Source organism: Populus nigra, chromosome 3 (genome assembly GCF_951802175.1).
Source record: "Populus nigra chromosome 3, ddPopNigr1.1, whole genome shotgun sequence".
NCBI classification, from domain to species: domain Eukaryota; kingdom Viridiplantae; phylum Streptophyta; class Magnoliopsida; order Malpighiales; family Salicaceae; genus Populus; species Populus nigra.
Window position 1 is genome coordinate 14,614,470 of NC_084854.1, and position 18,598 is coordinate 14,633,067.

General features: G+C 34.6%; 1 protein-coding gene across 1 annotated transcript; it reads left to right on the forward strand.

Annotated features, from left to right (window-relative positions):
- The first annotated feature begins 470 nt into the window (after positions 1-470).
- LOC133688208 (myosin-17-like) lies at positions 471-13,765 on the forward strand. Its single transcript, XM_062107622.1, has 39 exons — positions 471-782; positions 1,789-1,917; positions 2,248-2,391; positions 2,522-2,667; positions 2,738-2,894; positions 3,003-3,061; positions 3,540-3,699; positions 3,803-3,952; positions 4,028-4,164; positions 4,270-4,416; positions 4,596-4,697; positions 4,783-4,840; positions 4,940-5,041; positions 5,236-5,273; positions 5,358-5,484; positions 5,571-5,741; positions 6,182-6,313; positions 6,452-6,561; positions 6,684-6,744; positions 7,335-7,512; positions 8,113-8,318; positions 8,497-8,616; positions 8,723-8,821; positions 8,904-9,125; positions 9,822-9,961; positions 10,295-10,412; positions 10,491-10,541; positions 10,640-10,720; positions 10,916-11,086; positions 11,234-11,389; positions 11,468-11,674; positions 11,903-12,040; positions 12,130-12,200; positions 12,281-12,380; positions 12,462-12,518; positions 12,602-12,658; positions 12,766-12,846; positions 12,994-13,076; positions 13,187-13,765. Exons 1-39 carry the CDS (start codon positions 780-782, stop codon positions 13,308-13,310), a joined length of 4,593 nt encoding a protein of 1,530 aa, XP_061963606.1. The 5' UTR covers positions 471-779; the 3' UTR covers positions 13,311-13,765.
- The last annotated feature ends 4,833 nt before the right edge of the window (positions 13,766-18,598 follow it).

Genomic DNA, 18,598 nt, shown 5'->3' on the forward strand with positions numbered 1-18,598 from the left:
ATTTCAGAGATATATTTATTTTTATATCTTCAATTAAATATATTTTTGTTTTTAATGTTTTTGTTATTTTTGTTTTGAAATAGTAAATAACCAATGTTTTTAAAAATATTTGTTAAATTACTTTAAATATGTCATATCATATAAAAATATATTTTAAAATTACCTGAGAAGACACTCGATGAGAAAAAAACGAAAAAATCCCTCCTCCTGACGAAAGCGATGCAGTAAAAAACAGTGAGTACATGTCCGAAAGACAAAACATGATTTGTTGTCTTAATCTCCTACTAATGTCGGTTTTACCTAAGAAAACATAAAAAGAAACCACTGTTTGTGCGCGACCACGAACGGCCAACTAGCCTCCTCCCTCACTGGACCCCACTTGACCACTAAGACAGAGAAGCTTACAGCTTGGCCTTGCTTTCTTTTCTTTTTTGTTGTATTTATAAGCTTCCATTAACTTGTCTCATTTTCTTTTTTTTTACAAAATCCAGAAATACACAAACCAGCTACTGAATAAATAAAACCAAAAAGCATTATCATTATTGTTATAATATTTTTTTGTTTTGCTAAAAATTCTTCAAAAACTTTCGTTTTGCTTCTCGTTATCGCCTACCTCCTTGTTTCTCTTCTTCAAGATTGATTGCCGTTAAAGCTTTATACTCTAAACAACTACAAGTCGTGCGTGTTCTTCCGATCCGACTCACTGATTACTTCCTCTTCTCCTTCACTCGGTCATTAATTTATTCAATGAGTTAAGAAGATCGCAGTATAGGATCGTCATGGTAGGTTAAAAATGAAATTTATTATTCTTGTTTTTGGATTGCTTGATTTCTTAGTTTCCTTTATTTGCCAATTAGTTGAATCAATGGATTGCAAGGGAATTTTTTTTCTTTTATGTTTTTTAATAATTCTAATTTGTGTGACAGATGAATGGAGTATGATTTGTGATTTGAGTTCTTCGAAACCTGTTTTTTTTTTTTTTTTGAATTTTTATGGCCGAGCAGGAATGGATTATGGTTCGATTTAAGCTTGTTTAAATAACACGCATTGCTAGATGATATGCTAATCCTAGAATTAATAGATTTTCTTTTGTATTCATTTTTGTTTTGTTGAGGGGGGCACATGAAGCGGAGGTGGTAGTTAGGCATGGTTTGTTTCCTAAAAATAAATGCGGGAAGCTTTTGTAAAATATGATTCTTGGAGACATGGTTTGTTTCCTAAAAATATGGAGAAATAATGGAAGATTATTTGCATTTCCTAAATATATGGATGAACAGCTCGAAATAATATAGTTTGTTCACCGTGCACGGTTCAAAACTAGCCTATTTCATCTAATCTTGTGATTATCAGTTAATCAATAATTCTTGCTGCATAGCTTGAAATGTGGAAAGTTTTTCTTTTGGGGGAGCGGGTTATTATATTGTCAACTGTAGATTTGACTTCACATGCAACTCTTGGCAATGGTAGAAATGCAGTTAAAACAGCATGGCCATCTCTGTGGTAATGCTGGGCTATAACTGAAATTTGGAAATTGTCGCTATCCGCTTTTTTCCATTTCTCTCGCCCATCATAGGTTGGTTAGTTCATAGTGGAAAAGAAATTCTTTTATTTCTTTAGTTGATGTCTTGCATGCTCGATATGCTGCAAACATCAATTAACATAGCCAGCGAGGACATTTTTTTTTTGTCTCTAATCAACTCTAGATATAATTATTATCTTTTTAGATATCTACGATGTAAATATCATGCTATGCATTGCTGTGTATGCCTAATGTGATCATGTTTGCAGGCTACAACAGATAACATTATAGTAGGTTCTCATGTATGGGTTGAAGACCCTGTTTTGGCATGGATTGATGGAGAAGTTCTCAGGATCAACGGTGAACAAGTTCATGTTCAAGCCACTAATGGGAAAACAGTGAGTTCATACTAGCTTGTGTGTCATGTCTATATGAAGTATGGAGTAATGCAAATGATATTTCCTGAGAGACCCAACAACTCTATGATTGACATTTATTCTGTATATAGAATCTGCAATCCCACATAATCAATTCACTAGTTTATAGATGTAAAAATTCTTGGCAATTAGTAAACTTTAGAGCTGATGTGTAACTTCAATTTTAATATTGGTTGAGATTTTGCTTCATTTTGTCATTGTCACACGGAATTTCCTTGTATCCTGTCCCTCTTAATGTCTCTTTCTAATTACAGTCCTATGATTCTCAAATTACTGGAAAACTAATTGCAGGTTGTTGCAAATATCTCCAAAGTATTTCCAAAGGATACCGAAGCTTCTCCTGGAGGTGTAGATGACATGACAAAGCTGTCATACTTGCATGAACCAGGAGTTCTGCATAACTTGGCTGCAAGATATGAACTTAATGAAATATATGTAAGACACATTCTGAAATTCTCTTTCTAACTTAGGTATAGAAGTAAGCATTGAATCGGGAAGTTCCTGGGAAAAAGGACCCAGATTTTATCCAATCTGCTCAATAAATGTTCGCTCATATGTTCTGCAGACATACACTGGAAATATACTGATTGCAATAAATCCATTCCAAAGATTACCACATCTGTATGATACGCACATGATGGAACAATATAAAGGTGCTGCATTTGGAGAGCTAAGCCCTCATGTTTTTGCAGTTGCAGATGTTGCATACAGGTAACTTCCATTTATTCTATCCGACCTCACATTTTCCTTGCCTTTTTTCTTAATTCTATTTTTATCATAGGCAAATGATCAATGAGGGAAAGAGTAACTCGATTCTAGTTAGTGGAGAAAGTGGTGCTGGTAAGACTGAGACAACAAAGATGCTTATGCGGTATCTTGCATACATGGGTGGTCGATCAGGCGTGGAAGGGCGAACTGTTGAACAACAAGTGCTAGAAGTAAGATGAAGGGCTTCTCTTTCTATGACTATGTTTTAAATCCCTTGATTTTCACCATGAAGCACGTGTTCCCTGACATGGTGTTTCTGTTTCATTGAAAATTTTCAGTCTAATCCAGTTCTTGAAGCATTTGGTAATGCCAAAACTGTTAGGAACAACAACTCCAGGTGAGTACTTGTTCACTATTTGGGTAATTAAATAAAATAGTGATTTTTTATGTGATCTTCTCTGGAGACGTTGAATTATAAAGAGAGCTTCGACTCAAAGATTAATGAAGAATAAGTTGAAATAATTATGAATTTAGCACCTTGTTTCTTTTTCCTGAAGCAATGCTGGAAAATATAAATTTGATAGAAGAGTGATTATTTGAATGATTGTAGACTATAAATATGATCAGTGGCATCACCTTTCCTTGTTTTAGAACACACTGTTCTTCTGATTTAAATGAATCAATGGTCCCTTTATGGTCATACTGACTAATGTTCTTCTTCAGTTCTAAACTTCTTCAGTTGAACTTCTTTTTCGTTCTGATTTAAATGTGTTTTTGAATATATGAAAAATATTGTTCAGAGTGTTTTGTGCATAAGTTAGTCAAGGGAATTGGTTGATATTTTCTTCTTTATTTATCTTGGTATCACAATGCAGTCGATTTGGTAAATTTGTTGAGATTCAATTTGACAAGAATGGGAGGATATCAGGAGCAGCTATACGTACTTATTTACTTGAAAGATCTCGTGTTTGCCAAGTTTCTGACCCTGAAAGAAACTATCACTGTTTTTACCTTCTGTGTGCTGCACCGCTGGAGGTACTCATGCTTTATGCTTGTATTGAAATGAGTGCAAATGCTTAGTACTTCCTGTGCTTGTACTTTCAAGTGCTTATTGATTGTTTTCCCTGTGAATTTTCAGGAAAGAGAGAGGTATAAGTTGGAAAACCCCAAATCATTCCATTACCTGAATCAGACCAACTGCTATAAGTTAGATGGAGTAAATGATGCTGAGGAATATCTTGCCACCAGAAGGGCAATGGATATAGTTGGCATTAGTGAGGAAGAGCAGGTCAGTGTTTGCGTTAGCTTTAAAAAATGATGTGCTCTTGCTCATTTCACACATTTTATACACCATCTCTGCCAGGAGGCGATTTTTAGGGTTGTAGCTGCCATTCTGCATCTTGGGAACATTGAATTTGCGAAAGGAGAGGAAATAGACTCATCTGTTATCAAGGACCAGAAATCTAGGTTCCATCTCAACATGACAGCAGAACTACTAAAGTACAACTTATTTATTCCCTTTATGTGTTCTGGTTCATTTTGTGATCTTTATTACATATGCTGGTTTTGCAGCATAAACATCAAGTAATTTATGGTGTGATGTAGGTGTGATGCCAAGAGCTTGGAAGATGCATTGATACAGCGTGTGATGGTAACACCTGAAGAGGTTATTACAAGAACTCTCGATCCTCTTGCTGCGGTTCTTAGCAGGGATGCCTTAGCTAAAACCATTTATTCCCGCTTATTTGATTGGTAAAGGGTCTACCTTCACAATGCTCTTGTGTGTATATGTGGAGTTGCAGTTTGTAATTTTTATCATCATGAAGAATAAAATAAAGAGAACTAAAATATTTTTGTCACTAAACCGGTGCTTGTTCTCAACCACATTTGCATATATTTCAGATTTTAACAACTTACTTATTTTGCTGCAGGCTTGTGGATAAAATTAACAATTCTATTGGGCAAGATCCAAACTCAAAATCGTTGATTGGAGTTCTTGATATATATGGTTTTGAAAGTTTCAAGTTCAATAGGTAAGCCTTTGATTTTCAAATATTATTTGCTATATTGTAGTATTTTCCCATACAGCTACAGCTGACTGTTTGTCATATTATGTAGTTTTGAGCAGTTCTGTATCAACTTTACAAATGAAAAACTTCAACAGCATTTCAATCAGGTTTAGAATTTTTTTGACATAATCCTCGGTCACTCATTTGCATTATATACCTTGCTGTGTTTTAATATATGATGATTGTCAACTTGTTATTATTTGCAGCATGTATTTAAAATGGAACAAGAAGAATATACAAAAGAAGAAATCAACTGGAGCTACATAGAATTTGTTGATAACCAAGATGTGTTGGATCTGATTGAGAAGGTCTTTTACTTTTGCTTGACATTGTGTTTCATTTCTATAATTTTCATTTGTTTGAATGATATTATGCTTGACAGGGCACTGAATAATCCGTGGATCTGTGTCCGATTGCAATATATTCTTTCATCCATTTATGCCTTGTCCCATTCTCTATTTAATCTCTCATAGTGTTTACTGTCTTGTACAATTGTTTGCAGAAACCTGGGGGTATCATAGCACTTCTTGATGAAGCCTGGTATGTAGCTAGTATTTGATTCTATGATTTGAAAAAAAACATTGTTTGGCTGGAGACTCATGTACTTATAATTGCTTCTTGCAGCATGTTTCCTAAATCTACACATGAAACATTTGCTCAGAAATTGTACCAGACATTTAAAAACAACAAGCGCTTCATCAAGCCTAAGCTTTCTCGTACTAGCTTTACCATATCTCACTATGCAGGGGAGGTAAAACAGTTCGTCTTTATATTTTTTGTTCAATTTTCTTAAACTTCAATCGATTCTGAATTACTTATTTCCTTTTCTCCTTCCAGGTGATGTATTTGGCTGATCAGTTCCTAGACAAAAACAAAGATTATGTAGTGGCAGAACATCAGGATCTTTTGACAGCTTCCAAATGCCCTTTTGCAGCTGGCCTATTTCCTCCACTTCCAGAGGAATCTTCAAAGTCATCTAAATTTTCTTCCATTGGGTCACGTTTTAAGGTACGAGATGATTTACTTTCTTCTCAGTTTTCCTAGATTGAATGAAGTGACTTGTTGTAATCAATGAACTTATTTTCTGAAAATAAGAGCCCAATGGTGGCACCTACTTGTTGATTATGGAACAAATTTATGATCAATGGCAATGCAACGGTGATAAAATAACCATATCAACTTGACATGCTGCAACTGAAAGTTAATAGAGAAATAACCACTTTGTGAAATCCTCAATAATGTAGCATGCCAATCATTTTGAGGAACACTAAAGTACTGCTAGATAGATGTGCACCAAACCTGAAGTATGATGGTGCTCTTTGTCTCACCATGGCTGTAAGATTCACTATTAATGCATTTAAATTGCATGCTTGCTAGTTTTTAATAAATCTAGTGCTGTTATACTTTTACTCAATTTTTTTAGATATAATATGTTTTAAACACTGCAGCTACAACTCCAATCTTTGATGGAGACCTTGAATTCTACAGAGCCTCACTATATCAGATGTGTGAAGCCAAACAATTTACTAAAGCCTGCAATATTTGAGAATGCTAATATTATCCAGCAACTACGCTGTGGTGTAAGTATAATCAGGCTATATATTTTATGTAATTCTTTGTTTAACATGCTTCATTTATTTTTTCAAATGAACAAGTTTAACCATTATGTGCTGCAATACTAACCATTAAAGTAATTGTGAAATTTATTTTTCATTTAGGGTGTTCTTGAGGCAATTAGGATTAGCTGTGCTGGGTATCCTACAAGGCGGACATTTTATGAGTTTCTTCTCCGTTTTGGCGTTCTTGCTCCAGAAGTTTTGGAAGGAAAGTAAGTCATAATTTGAAGTAACAAAAAAAAATAATTCTTCATACCTCTTGCTTTAGCACTTCCTTTTCCTTCCATGCAGTTCATTATTTTTCTGTGTTTCCTGTTGTCTCTTTCCTATACAGCCATGATGACAAGGTTGCTTGCCAAATGATTTTGGATAAAATGGGATTGAAAGGTTATCAGGTAATGATATTATCTCTTTTAACTCATCATCCTTGAATCTTTCTGCAGCAGGGATATAATTTGCCATACCTATCCCGGGCATTGTGATAAGACTGGTGGAGAGGGATAAAATGTATGAAGGGATGAACAGAGGGTTATTGAGCTTCAAAGCTTACAATGGTGTTCAGTTGAAATTTTAGGTGGCCTATGCAAAATAGGATTGCAATTAGTATTTTAGTTATGTTAGGTGTTCCAGGGAGAGATGACCAGGAAGTGATTGCTGATTACCATCACATTTGTACATGTCTTGTCATTAACACATTATGGGATAGGCAGTGTAAGATGCCCAGATGAAATGTCCCATTCTCATCAGCATGGGATTTAGGAGTTTCACTGGAATCTCTGAATCCTTAAAAATGATAACTACCGTGAAATACTTACAATCTGCACATGTATGTGTGGAAACCTGTTAGTAAAAGTCCCCAGATTCTTGTTTATGTTATGTTTCTTGGTATTTCCTGGATGCTGTCAATCTGTACATTGTCTTTATTGCATCTTGCCAGTGGAATTTACAAGTTATCTTACCATGTTCAACATGACTGTTTTTGCAGATAGGCAAGACAAAAGTCTTTCTCAGAGCAGGTCAGATGGCTGAACTGGATGCAAGAAGAACAGAGGTACTTGGAAACGCAGCTAGAACCATACAAAGGCAAATCCGCACGTATATTGCACGCAAAGAGTTCATTTCATTGCGTCGGGCTGCCTTCCATTTACAATCTCATTGCCGAGGTATCCTCTTAACTTCCTTTGAAACCAAACTTGTTTGTAACTGGCTTCTGATATTATTTACTGTGTTCATTTGTTTGTTGTACATTAAGTAGTGACAACATAGTCCAGTGACAGGCTGTAGACACATGTACCCAGGTTCATTCATGTTTGAATTTGGATTAAAATCACCAGATGTCCCTGTACCATAAGATGTGGTCAAATTAGCCCATCTTTATAAAAAGGCTATAACTGACCCTTCTACCGCATGAATTGGAGCATTTTAGACTTGGTGATGTCAATTGACCAATTGCTGGTGTGCATGTGTTTCTTTTTATTTCTTGCAAGTTTTATTGCATCTGTACAGAAACAGTTGTGTGCACATGCACATAGAAGACAGGTGAGTTATGAAAGCACATATAAAATCATCCGTGATGCATAAAGTTTAAATGGTTCGTGAGTAAATATTTTTCTATCCAATCACCCTAAATGTATTGTTTATAAGGTTACTTTTTACACATAGTATATTGGTTGCCATGACTGCACATCTTCAATTTCCACCGCTGTTTTTAGCCACAAAAATCCTGATGAAGCTACGCCCTTGTTTTTTGCTATTAATATTAGGTGTATTGGCCCGCAAGCTATACGAGGGGTTGCGGCAAGAAGCAGCAGCTTTAAAAATTCAGAAGAATTTCAGGCGACACACTGCCAGGAAAGCCTACTTGACTCTATGTTTGTCAGCGATCTCTTTGCAGACAGGCTTAAGGGCAATGACTGCTCGCAATGAATTCCGATTCAGAAAGCAAACTAAAGCTGCGATCATTATCCAGGTCCCATCCTCACACCTCTTGCCATCACATTCTCCTATAGTATATAAACACAGCTCTTCAACTCTTAAAGAATGCTGGTCATAAATTTCTGTTATTATACTTGGAATCAAGTTGACTTTTATTCTTTTTAATTTGAAACTGAGTTTACTACTTTGATGATTTTCTTGGTGTCTTTCAGGCGAAATTGCGTCACCACATAGCATATTCTTATTACAAGAGACTTCAGAAGGCTGCATTAGTTTCTCAATGTGGTTGGAGGCAAAGGGTTGCTCGTAGAGAGCTTAGGAAGCTCAAAATGGTTAAATCAAATTCCTTATGTTTTTTCTTTTTAAAATACTTTTAAGGTGACTAGTGTTATTTTAGAGGGAAGGATTCAGATAATACTAATTAATATAAGTTTTCAGGCTGCAAAGGAAACAGGGGCCCTTAAAGAAGCAAAGGACAAATTAGAAAAGCGTGTAGAAGAATTAACATGGCGATTGCAGTTGGAGAAGAGATTGAGGGTACTGTATTTTCTTTGATATCGGTTTTGGCAATACAAACTGCACTGGGCACAATTTCATCTGGTGTTCATTTGAATTGCAGACTGATCTGGAAGAGGAAAAGGCACAAGAAATTGCCAAGTTACAAGATGCTTTGCGTGAGATGCAAATCCAAGTTGAAGAAGCAAATGCCAGAGTAATCAAAGAACGAGAGGAAGCTCAGAAAGCAATTGAAGAAGCACCTCCAATTATTAAGGAGACCCCTGTAATAGTTCAAGACACAGAAAAGGTTGAATCATTAACAGCTGAGGTAGAAAGTTTGAAGGTAAGCACTTTAATATGGATGATCATGGTAGCTTTTTCCCCAATGTCTATATATATATATATATATATCTTTTGCATGCAGCTTATAAGAAGACTATCAGGTGGTTATTCTCTTTACTACTGGCAGTGATGAGAACTTTTTCCTATTACATGACTGATGACTGCAAAGTGAACTTCAAAAACCATGTGTTATTGTAGAAATCCCCCCCTTGAAACTAATTAATCTTTTCAGCTTGTTGCTTGAAATGCTCCTGCATTTAAATGTTTCCTGGGATCTTTTTGTGGATTTTTTTGGAGTTTGTGCATCTTCCTATGCAGTATGTTTGCATGTGTCATCAGCTCTTCACTGTTATGTAGATCAACCTTGACCTGCAAGAAACTGCAGGCTGGCACATACTAATAGGACTACCTAATTTTTCTCAAACACCTTCCTTTTTATATTTATAACATTTTGAAATAGTGAGAGACTTTAGACCTATCCATCCCTGTTACCAACTTTTCTGATAAAATTTGTATGTGTTCACTGAATTTAACAAAGCACATGGGTTTGACTGTGTTCGAAATTTGACAGATGAACCTGTTTTGTGTGCATATTTTAACTTTTTATGATAAAACAATTTTTAAAACATTAATGATAGCTAGAACATTGCTTTTGTGGATGCTATTGGGACCTGAATAAATTTCTGCAACCGTTCAGGCTTTGCTGCTCTCAGAAAGACAGGCAGCAGAAGAGGCAAGGAAAGCTCATGCAGATGGTGAGGCTAGAAACTCAGAATTGGCTAAGAAACTAGAAGATGCAGCGAAAAAAATGGATCAGCTTCAGGAATCAGTCCAGAGGTTTGTGAATGCATCATGGAGTGGAACTGGTTGGATATTAGTACTTATGCCATATGATAGAATTGTATGTATGCCATTGATGATCAGCTTATCCCTGATTAAATTAATGCAATCCTTCCCTTTTCTTGTCTGCCTACTTGACATCAGCCTTCATAACTTTACCCTTGTAATGCGATACTTGTGTTTGCAAGTGGGTACTTTTCTCATAGCTTATAGTCATCCATTTGATTTTACCTGTGTCCGCACTTTGCATGCACACACGTTCCCCCCTTCTCTCCCTCTCTCTAGATTTTTTTTTTTGCTTTATACATTAAAGGTTCATTTATATTGCAGGCTGGAGGAGAAACTTTCCAACTCAGAGTCAGAGAATCAAGTGCTTCGTCAACAGGCGCTGACTATGTCACCAACAGGGAAATCTTTGTCTGCACGACCAAAATCAATGATTATCCAGGTGGAAATGGAATTTTCATCTGTTCTTTGTCAAATATTTTTAGGGTTCTAGAATTTCATGTTATTTATTAAATTGCAGAGGACTCCTGTGAATGGGAATGTTGCAAATGGAGAGGTGAAGGTGGCATCGGTGAGGGGAATATTTTTTTTTTGATAGATCAGCTACTGTAATGTATTCAGATTAAGGCTTTGTTTCTAAATTCTTTCTCTGTGGACTACATATCTCAGGACATAATTCTTGCTGCATCAAATGCTCGTGAACCAGAATCTGAGGAAAAACCACAGAAATCTCTCAATGAAAAGCAGCAGGTAAGTGGCTTTTGACAAGTAAAGCACTCATTTTATTGATTTCTTAATACAGTAATGATGTAGTAAACAACATTAATGAGAGATGGTAAAATGCATTTTTTTGTTCCATCGAGGACCAAGGGTCATAATCTTTGATACCTCTAAGATCTTAACCTCTTGCTAATTCTTTTTTTGCCATCTGCATTTTTTATTCAGGAGAACCAGGACCTGCTGATCAAATGTGTATCACAGAACTTGGGATTCTCCGGGGGGAAACCAGTTGCAGCCTGTGTCATATACAAATGTCTTCTTCACTGGAGGTCATTTGAAGTTGAAAGGACAACTGTTTTTGATCGTATCATTCAGACAATAGCTTCTTCCATTGAGGTAAAGTATCATCTTTTGGGTGTTCAAATATCAGATTGCCCTTTCTTGTATACAAAATCACAATATATTGCCTTCTGCTTTCACCTCAAACTAGTTGTAAACTGACTAGATAGGACTGATGTTGGCTACCTGTTTATCTTATCGAAGGTCCCTGATAACAATGATGTCTTAGCCTACTGGTTATCTAATTCATCCACATTGCTGCTGCTGCTGCAACACACACTCAAAGCAAGTGGTGCTGCTAGCTTGACACCACAAAGACGGAGAACATCATCTGCTTCTCTCTTTGGGAGAATGTCTCAAGTAAATTCGTGTTTTATAGAAGTGTATTGCATCTTCTCGTCATTTTTTTTCTTTTTTCTAATTGTTCATGTTATTCAGGGGCTAAGGGCATCTCCTCAGAGTTCTGGACTTTCATTTCTTAACAGTCGGGGGCATAGTAGACTGGATGACTTGCGACAGGTTGAGGCTAAGTATCCAGCATTACTTTTCAAGCAGCAACTTACAGCCTTCCTTGAGAAGATATATGGAATGATACGAGACAATCTGAAGAAAGAAATCTCCCCACTGCTTGGGTTATGCATTCAGGTTGTTTCTAAGCTACTTCAGTAAGCGTGATTCAATAGTTGCTGCTCTTGGTAGCTTTTTAAAAAAATTAAGCTTTTTCCACATGCCCTGGGATGTAGACAGAGAGTGCCCACATCTTGAAAGAGTGGATGACTGACCAAAGCGGGCAACCTGTGTTTGTGTGCTAATGAAATTTTTTTTGGGTACAATGTGCTTATGCAAGTTAAATATATTTCAAACATTGTACAGGCACCAAGGACTTCCAGGGCAAGTTTAGTGAAAGGTCGCTCTCAAGCTAATGCTGTTGCTCAGCAAGCTTTAATTGCTCATTGGCAAAGCATCGTCAAAAGCTTAAATAGCTACTTGAAGACAATGAAAGCAAACAATGTGAGTTACAATTCTATAGAGCATGTAATAACAACTATGGAACTGTTTTCTTGGAAAAGTATCATTCACATTGATAATCTGTTTTTCAGGTACCTCCCTTCTTAGTGCGTAAAGTGTTCACTCAAATATTCTCTTTCATCAATGTTCAGTTGTTCAACAGGTAAATACATTCAAAACTCACTCCCTCTCCCTCTCTTCCCATGAAAATTATGTAATGCCTTGCTTTATGCGCACCTGCAGTCTTCTTTTACGGCGCGAGTGTTGCTCATTCAGTAATGGAGAATATGTAAAAGCTGGTTTGGCTGAATTAGAACAGTGGTGCTATGAGGCAACTGAAGAAGTGAGCAGTCATAATTTTTTTCAGCTGTGGATTCCTTGCAGTGCTATGTTATTTGTTTACCTAGTATCTTTTTATTTACAGTTTGCAGGCTCAGCTTGGGATGAATTAAAGCATATAAGACAGGCTGTTGGATTCCTAGTAAGAGACTGGATTTTTAGATCTTTCTCATTAATGAGTATTGCCTGGTTTACTGACCATCATCCTTCAATATCACTACTCAGGTCATACATCAAAAGCCCAAAAAGACCTTGAATGAAATAACAAAAGAGCTTTGCCCGGTCAGTGCCTCTTCTCTTTATGATCTTTTCTTTTTCTATACTGGATCTTATTCTCTCATCTTTTTTTTATAGTAATCAAAAATATTTTTTGGTGTCTGCATTTTCAGGTGCTGAGCATACAGCAGCTGTACAGGATCAGTACCATGTACTGGGATGATAAATATGGCACCCATAGCGTGTCTTCAGATGTAAGTTGCTCTAAAGCTGGCAAGAATGCTTTGCTTTTGTGTTTTCAATTGAAAATGAATTAAACTGGTTTATTTTCATTCTTGTTTTTGCTGTACACTCCTGTGAGATATACACACTTTTTTTGTGCTAAAACTATAGCTGTACAGGTTATATCTAGTATGAGAGTTATGATGACAGAGGATTCGAACAATGCTGTTAGCAATTCATTTCTTTTGGACGATGATTCAAGGTAGAATTTTAATTTCTCTTGCATGCAACAGCAACATATTTGTTTTTTGAACTTAAACAGACATGTCCTCCGATCCTTCTGTCCTTAGTTACAGTTTAATTGTCATGCAGCATCCCATTTTCTGTGGATGACATCTCCAAGTCAATGCAACAAGTAGACATAGCTGACATCGATCCTCCTTCAATAATTCGTGAAAACTCTGGTTTCGGGTTCTTACTTCCACGCTCTGAGTGATGTTCTTTGTGGGGTGTCAGGGGGATTTGCTGCACAATGATGTGCCAAGACCTGTGCATAAACTCATCATGCCAAGACCTGTGCATATAGTTTCACTATCCGTCATCATCCATGTGTATAATAAATATATATTGCGTTAGTGTCAGGGTACCATGTTTGATGCCTGAGTCGATTCATTTTTTTCCCTTGTGTTACAGAAACACAAGGGAGTTTTGTTAAGAAGCCATGTCACATGTGAAGTGTGATAATGTGCAAATTATAGAAAGAGGCAACGGTGCCTCGTCATTTCTGAGGCCTGCAACAGGTCTCCATTTTTTCATTACTTCTTTATACTTTTTTTTCCCTTCAGTGAGGCTTCCTTCATTATTGTTATTTGTTGGGTTTTGTTTGAGTGTAACTGACTGACATCAGCAGCATTTTATAGGCCATTGTACGAGGAAACAATTTGTATGTAAGTCGTTGTGTTCATGTTTTTTTTTTTTTAATTTTATTTTGTATCACAAATTGCTGTCTTACCTGTGCTAAACAGAGTCAGCAAATTTTTTGCTTTGGTTTCTGGGCCATGTCGAAAACTTCTGCCTTTGAGAACTATTTTGGTGCCTGCCTCTGTTTTAAAGAACTTTGCTAGAATAGCAACTTAACATGGCCAAAACAAAATTTAAGGATCGGAGAAATTTTGAAGGGAAGGGAAGATAAAAATGAATGAAAATTTTCATTTCTATTTATTTTAAAAAAATTAATAAAAAAACTAAAAAATTGTAAAGAAGAAAAACAAAAATTTGGGCTACACCAAGCAACCATGAAAGCACCTGGCTTGTTAAACTAATTGAATCAGGGATCAAAAGTACAGAATATATTAATGGTTAGGTAAAAGGGTAAGTCAGTGAAGCAATTTATAATATCAGGATTTTGTTTTTGTCCTCAATTTTATTTTAATTGTAGTTTCCTATATTGAAGTTAATGACCGTTTCTTAATATTTATTAAGAAAAGAAAATTCAACAAAAAAGTAAATAAATTATAAAACAAGAAGAAAACTTATGATTAATATCAATTTCTCTATAAATTTTTTTGTCAACTCTACCTACATTTTTTTTCTCTACAGTTAGTGTAATAGAAAAAAAATCAATTTTAGTGTCAATAAATTTCATTTAATCAAGGGGGTTCTATTTAAGTGTATTCAAACTTTCATCTATCTTGAGAAAGTAAGTTAAGGTCAAGAGATTGTTTTACCTTCAGTTTAATTTTGTATTTTTAGATCATTTTGTGTGTTTTGAGTTGATAAACTGGTTTTTTGAGGTTCTAAGGGTATTTATTAGATGGTTTTAGGTGAAAATTGGTTGAAAATAAATTTTAAAACCAATATCTCCCACCCTGATTTTTCAAACACCACTATGGTAGCTGGATTTTCAGCATGCAAACCCCACAACACAGACCTGGGCTGGAAAGCCCACACACCCAAGCTATGTTTTAAAGGCACATACATGCTAAGCCACCTAGGCCAACATGCCTAACTTATTTGTTTTTTTTTCCTTCAATTTCATCCTTCAACATTTAATTATTTTTTAATTGATCTTCATAATTTGTTTAAGATTATTTTTTATGGGGTTATCGCGATCTCAAATAAATATTTTGATATTTGATTGATGCTCAATTTTACGAGTATCTATTTTTATTGTCGTATAATTAAATAAAAAATATATTTTAAAAAAACAAAGTTATTAAAACCAAAGAAGTCTATAACTTAGATTGTAGGTTTGACGGGTTGACTTGAGTTAATTAAGAATTGAGCTTCATAATTTGTTTTGGTTTGCTTTCTATGAAGTTATCATAGTCTCAAACTAGCATTGGATTGGTGTTCAATTTTACAATTTTTTATTTTTATTATCATATAATTAAGTAAAACATATATATTTTTAAAAAAGTTATTAAACCCCGTGAAATCTGTGACCCAAGTCGCAGGTTTGATGAGTTATTATTTTTTTATCTTTTGATTTTTTTCATTTTTATCATTCAGTATTGGATTTTTATTTGCTTTTTTTTTTAAATCATTCTTCAATATTTGGTTGATTTTGAAATGGTCTTTATAATTTCTTTTAGTTTGTTTTATATGGAGTTAGTGTGTTCTCAAACAAATATCCTGATATTTTATTGGTGTTCAATTTTATGAACATCTATTTTTATTTTTGTATAATCAAATAACAAATAGTATTAAGAGCTGATAAATTTTAAGAGGGGAGAGGGAGAAGTTTTAAACTTGTAACTCTTATTCTCACATCCAAAGGAAATTATTGTCAAAAAAGATTGAGAGAAGAGTAGAGAGGGTATTATAGGAGTAAAAGCTTTCTTTACAAAAAAAGAAGAAGAAGAAATAAAGAAAACATGTCTAATCAAGAACATAACAGAGGAAAGTAAGAACTTAAAAAAAGATCAAGAACATAAGAGAAGAGAAGATTTGATCAAGAACTTGTTCAAAAGAAGGTCAATTGAGTTCATAAAATAAGGTAAAGTGTCTGTTAAACTTAAATAATGTATGCTGATGTTAGATTGTGGGGTAGAAAGTAAAATTTCTAATTCCTATGAAAATTAAGGTTTATGAGAAATTAGAGAAAATATGTTTTTTGCAAAGATTACACAATATAACTTTAAGATAAGACTTAATTAGTAGAAATAAAAAAGAATTTTGAAGAAAAGTTTTGGGTAGAAACCTTAGAGAGATTTGACTAAAACAAGGATTTCTTGGTGTGTATTCTTGTTGAAATTTATGCATGATTAATGTTAAGGGAACATCTTTGATGTAATATAAGTAGTTAAGTATAGAAAGAGATTAGTATTGAGTAAGAAGTCATTTAAAATTGAAGAAAAATCTCTAAAATGATAAGGGGTAGATTCATCCAATTAAGGTTATGCATGAGTAATGGTTCTTTGTTTGAATTTGAGAACAATTATTGTTGAATGAACCTCATTAGTGTAATTAATATGACTTCTTGTATGATGTTTGAAGACTTGAATTTCTTGAATTTCTTTTTATTTTAGAGTTAAGGAGATTGAGGAGAAAGCGCATCTCCTTATGAATTAACAATATTTATAAATGTGTATAATGATTTAATGAATTCTTGTTGTAAATTTTAAAGGGAAATCCTTTAAGGAAAAAGGGAAATGGAGGTTCGACCAAAATGGCCACCAATAAGAGAGTACATTGTTGTATTGAATTTCTTGATTTTTAATTTTTAATAAAAGTTGATTATGGAGAAGTTGATTCTTGAATGTAATGTGAAAGAAAGAACTAAGTTCTTGGATTCTTGAATTTCATGATCTTGAATGGCTTTTAAGAAAATCATTATACATGTAAATTGATTAATCAATATGTTGTAGAGCTTAACTATTTGTAAATAGTAAAGGGAATTGAAGAAAACTCTTGAAAAAAAACCAAGGGATTAATTTCGGCTAAGATGATTATGATAATTTGATATGTTATTTTGTATGTGATTGGATGATATTGTTTGTTGGGTTTGAAGTTGTATGTTTTTAAAGAATTGTGTAGGGTGTATTGTGAGATTTGGGGGTTGAGATGGTGACCCATTTTAGGTGAACCATGACTGTAAATCTAGCTATAATATGTGTGTTAATAGTTGATTCAACACTCCAATAAAAAGAAGAGACAACCTCAAATTTGAGAGAAAGAAGAGCCGAATGGAGGGTTTTTTGGGCATAGAACTTGGGGCTGCTATAGAAGCCCTAAAAGTGATTAATTAGGATCTGTTTTGGCACCCTAAGAAGGTGAAAATAAGGGCTGAAGTAGCACCTTTAATTTGAAAAAGTTTTAAAACTCTTTGATGGCCAAAATTGTCTAAAATAAAGTTGTTGTGATAATCGTATTGCAGGATATAAGGGTGCTGATTTAGGAAGCCCCAGAGGTTAATTAACATGGAAAAGTATGTGGAAAGAAAAACATAATGCATGTGTGCATGTAACTAGCTTGCATGAAGATATTATTATGATTAGAAAAGTTTGAGTGCTGGAAACCTTAAGCATAAAGTGTGAAAATGTAAGGGATAAAATTAATATGTAATAAGTCCTTAAATTGTTGAAAATATTAAGAAGAAAATTTTAATATTTAAGGAGTGTACTTGATGTATAACTTTGTGTGATGCATGTGAGGCACTAATTACAGGACCTTAAACAAGCAGGACTGAACTGGTGAGGGAATCAGGTAGGTGCTTGTCATCTCATTCTTTTTAATTTTTCAATATTATATATAAGTTTTAATTCTTTAAAAAGTATATTGATGATGAGTTACATATTTTGTGGTAATGCATTGGCAAAAGATTGATGAAATCATATTGTGATATGTATCATGAGAATTGTGTTGCGGTATGGTAGCCGGCCATATGAGGGGGGTTGGGATTGATAAATGATAATGATTAAATTGAATTAAATTTTATATGGAAGCTAACCCTAAGAAGGGGCTTAACTTGTAAATAGGTATTAAAAATACAAGTATGCATGAATTATATTCATGGAAGCCAGCCACATGAGTGGGGCTAGGGTTGAGGTCTCTCGAATGACTTGTTGGATGTGTATTTTACGTCAAGGAGACAACCATAACAGTGGAACTCTAAATGGTTATTTCGAGTCGGCCTTAAGGAATGAGAGCTTGATTTTCTTGTATCGGCCACAAGTGTGGAGGGTAATTGTTGAATAATAGTCAGCTGCATAGGCGGAGACCAGGAAGATGCTAGGTATACATATTCAGCATAGATGTGGGTGAACAAGGATTACTTGTTGATTATGTTATCGAACCTCTAAAGGGTGATTAAAAGGGGTCTCAGAATGGAGACCTTTATACTTAGGGCTACTTATTAGTGTTAGTGTAAGAAATATCATTATAGGCCTATGCCTTATAAAAAGAGCTAGCCAAAAGATTGGAGACTATGTGCTTTATATTGAATCCTAGAGCTATGTGGATAACTAATCATTTAAACGCAAGAATGAATATGTTAAGATGTTATGTTACTACTAATAGTTGGTAGAGGTAATGTGTATAGTAAATAAGGGTAAAATTATGTTGAGAAGCTAAAAGGTTTGTAAGTTGCATGTGTATATGTAAGAAAATATCATTGTTGTATGTTAAATGGTTAATATTGTGTTACAAAATATAACTATCATTCTTATTGCTTAATATGTTTTATTTTTAACAGGTTCATCATGTGCACCATAAAACTATATAACTTGACATGATGATTAGTTGTAGGATTTCCTAAATGTTTTTATCTAGCTATAGGATTTC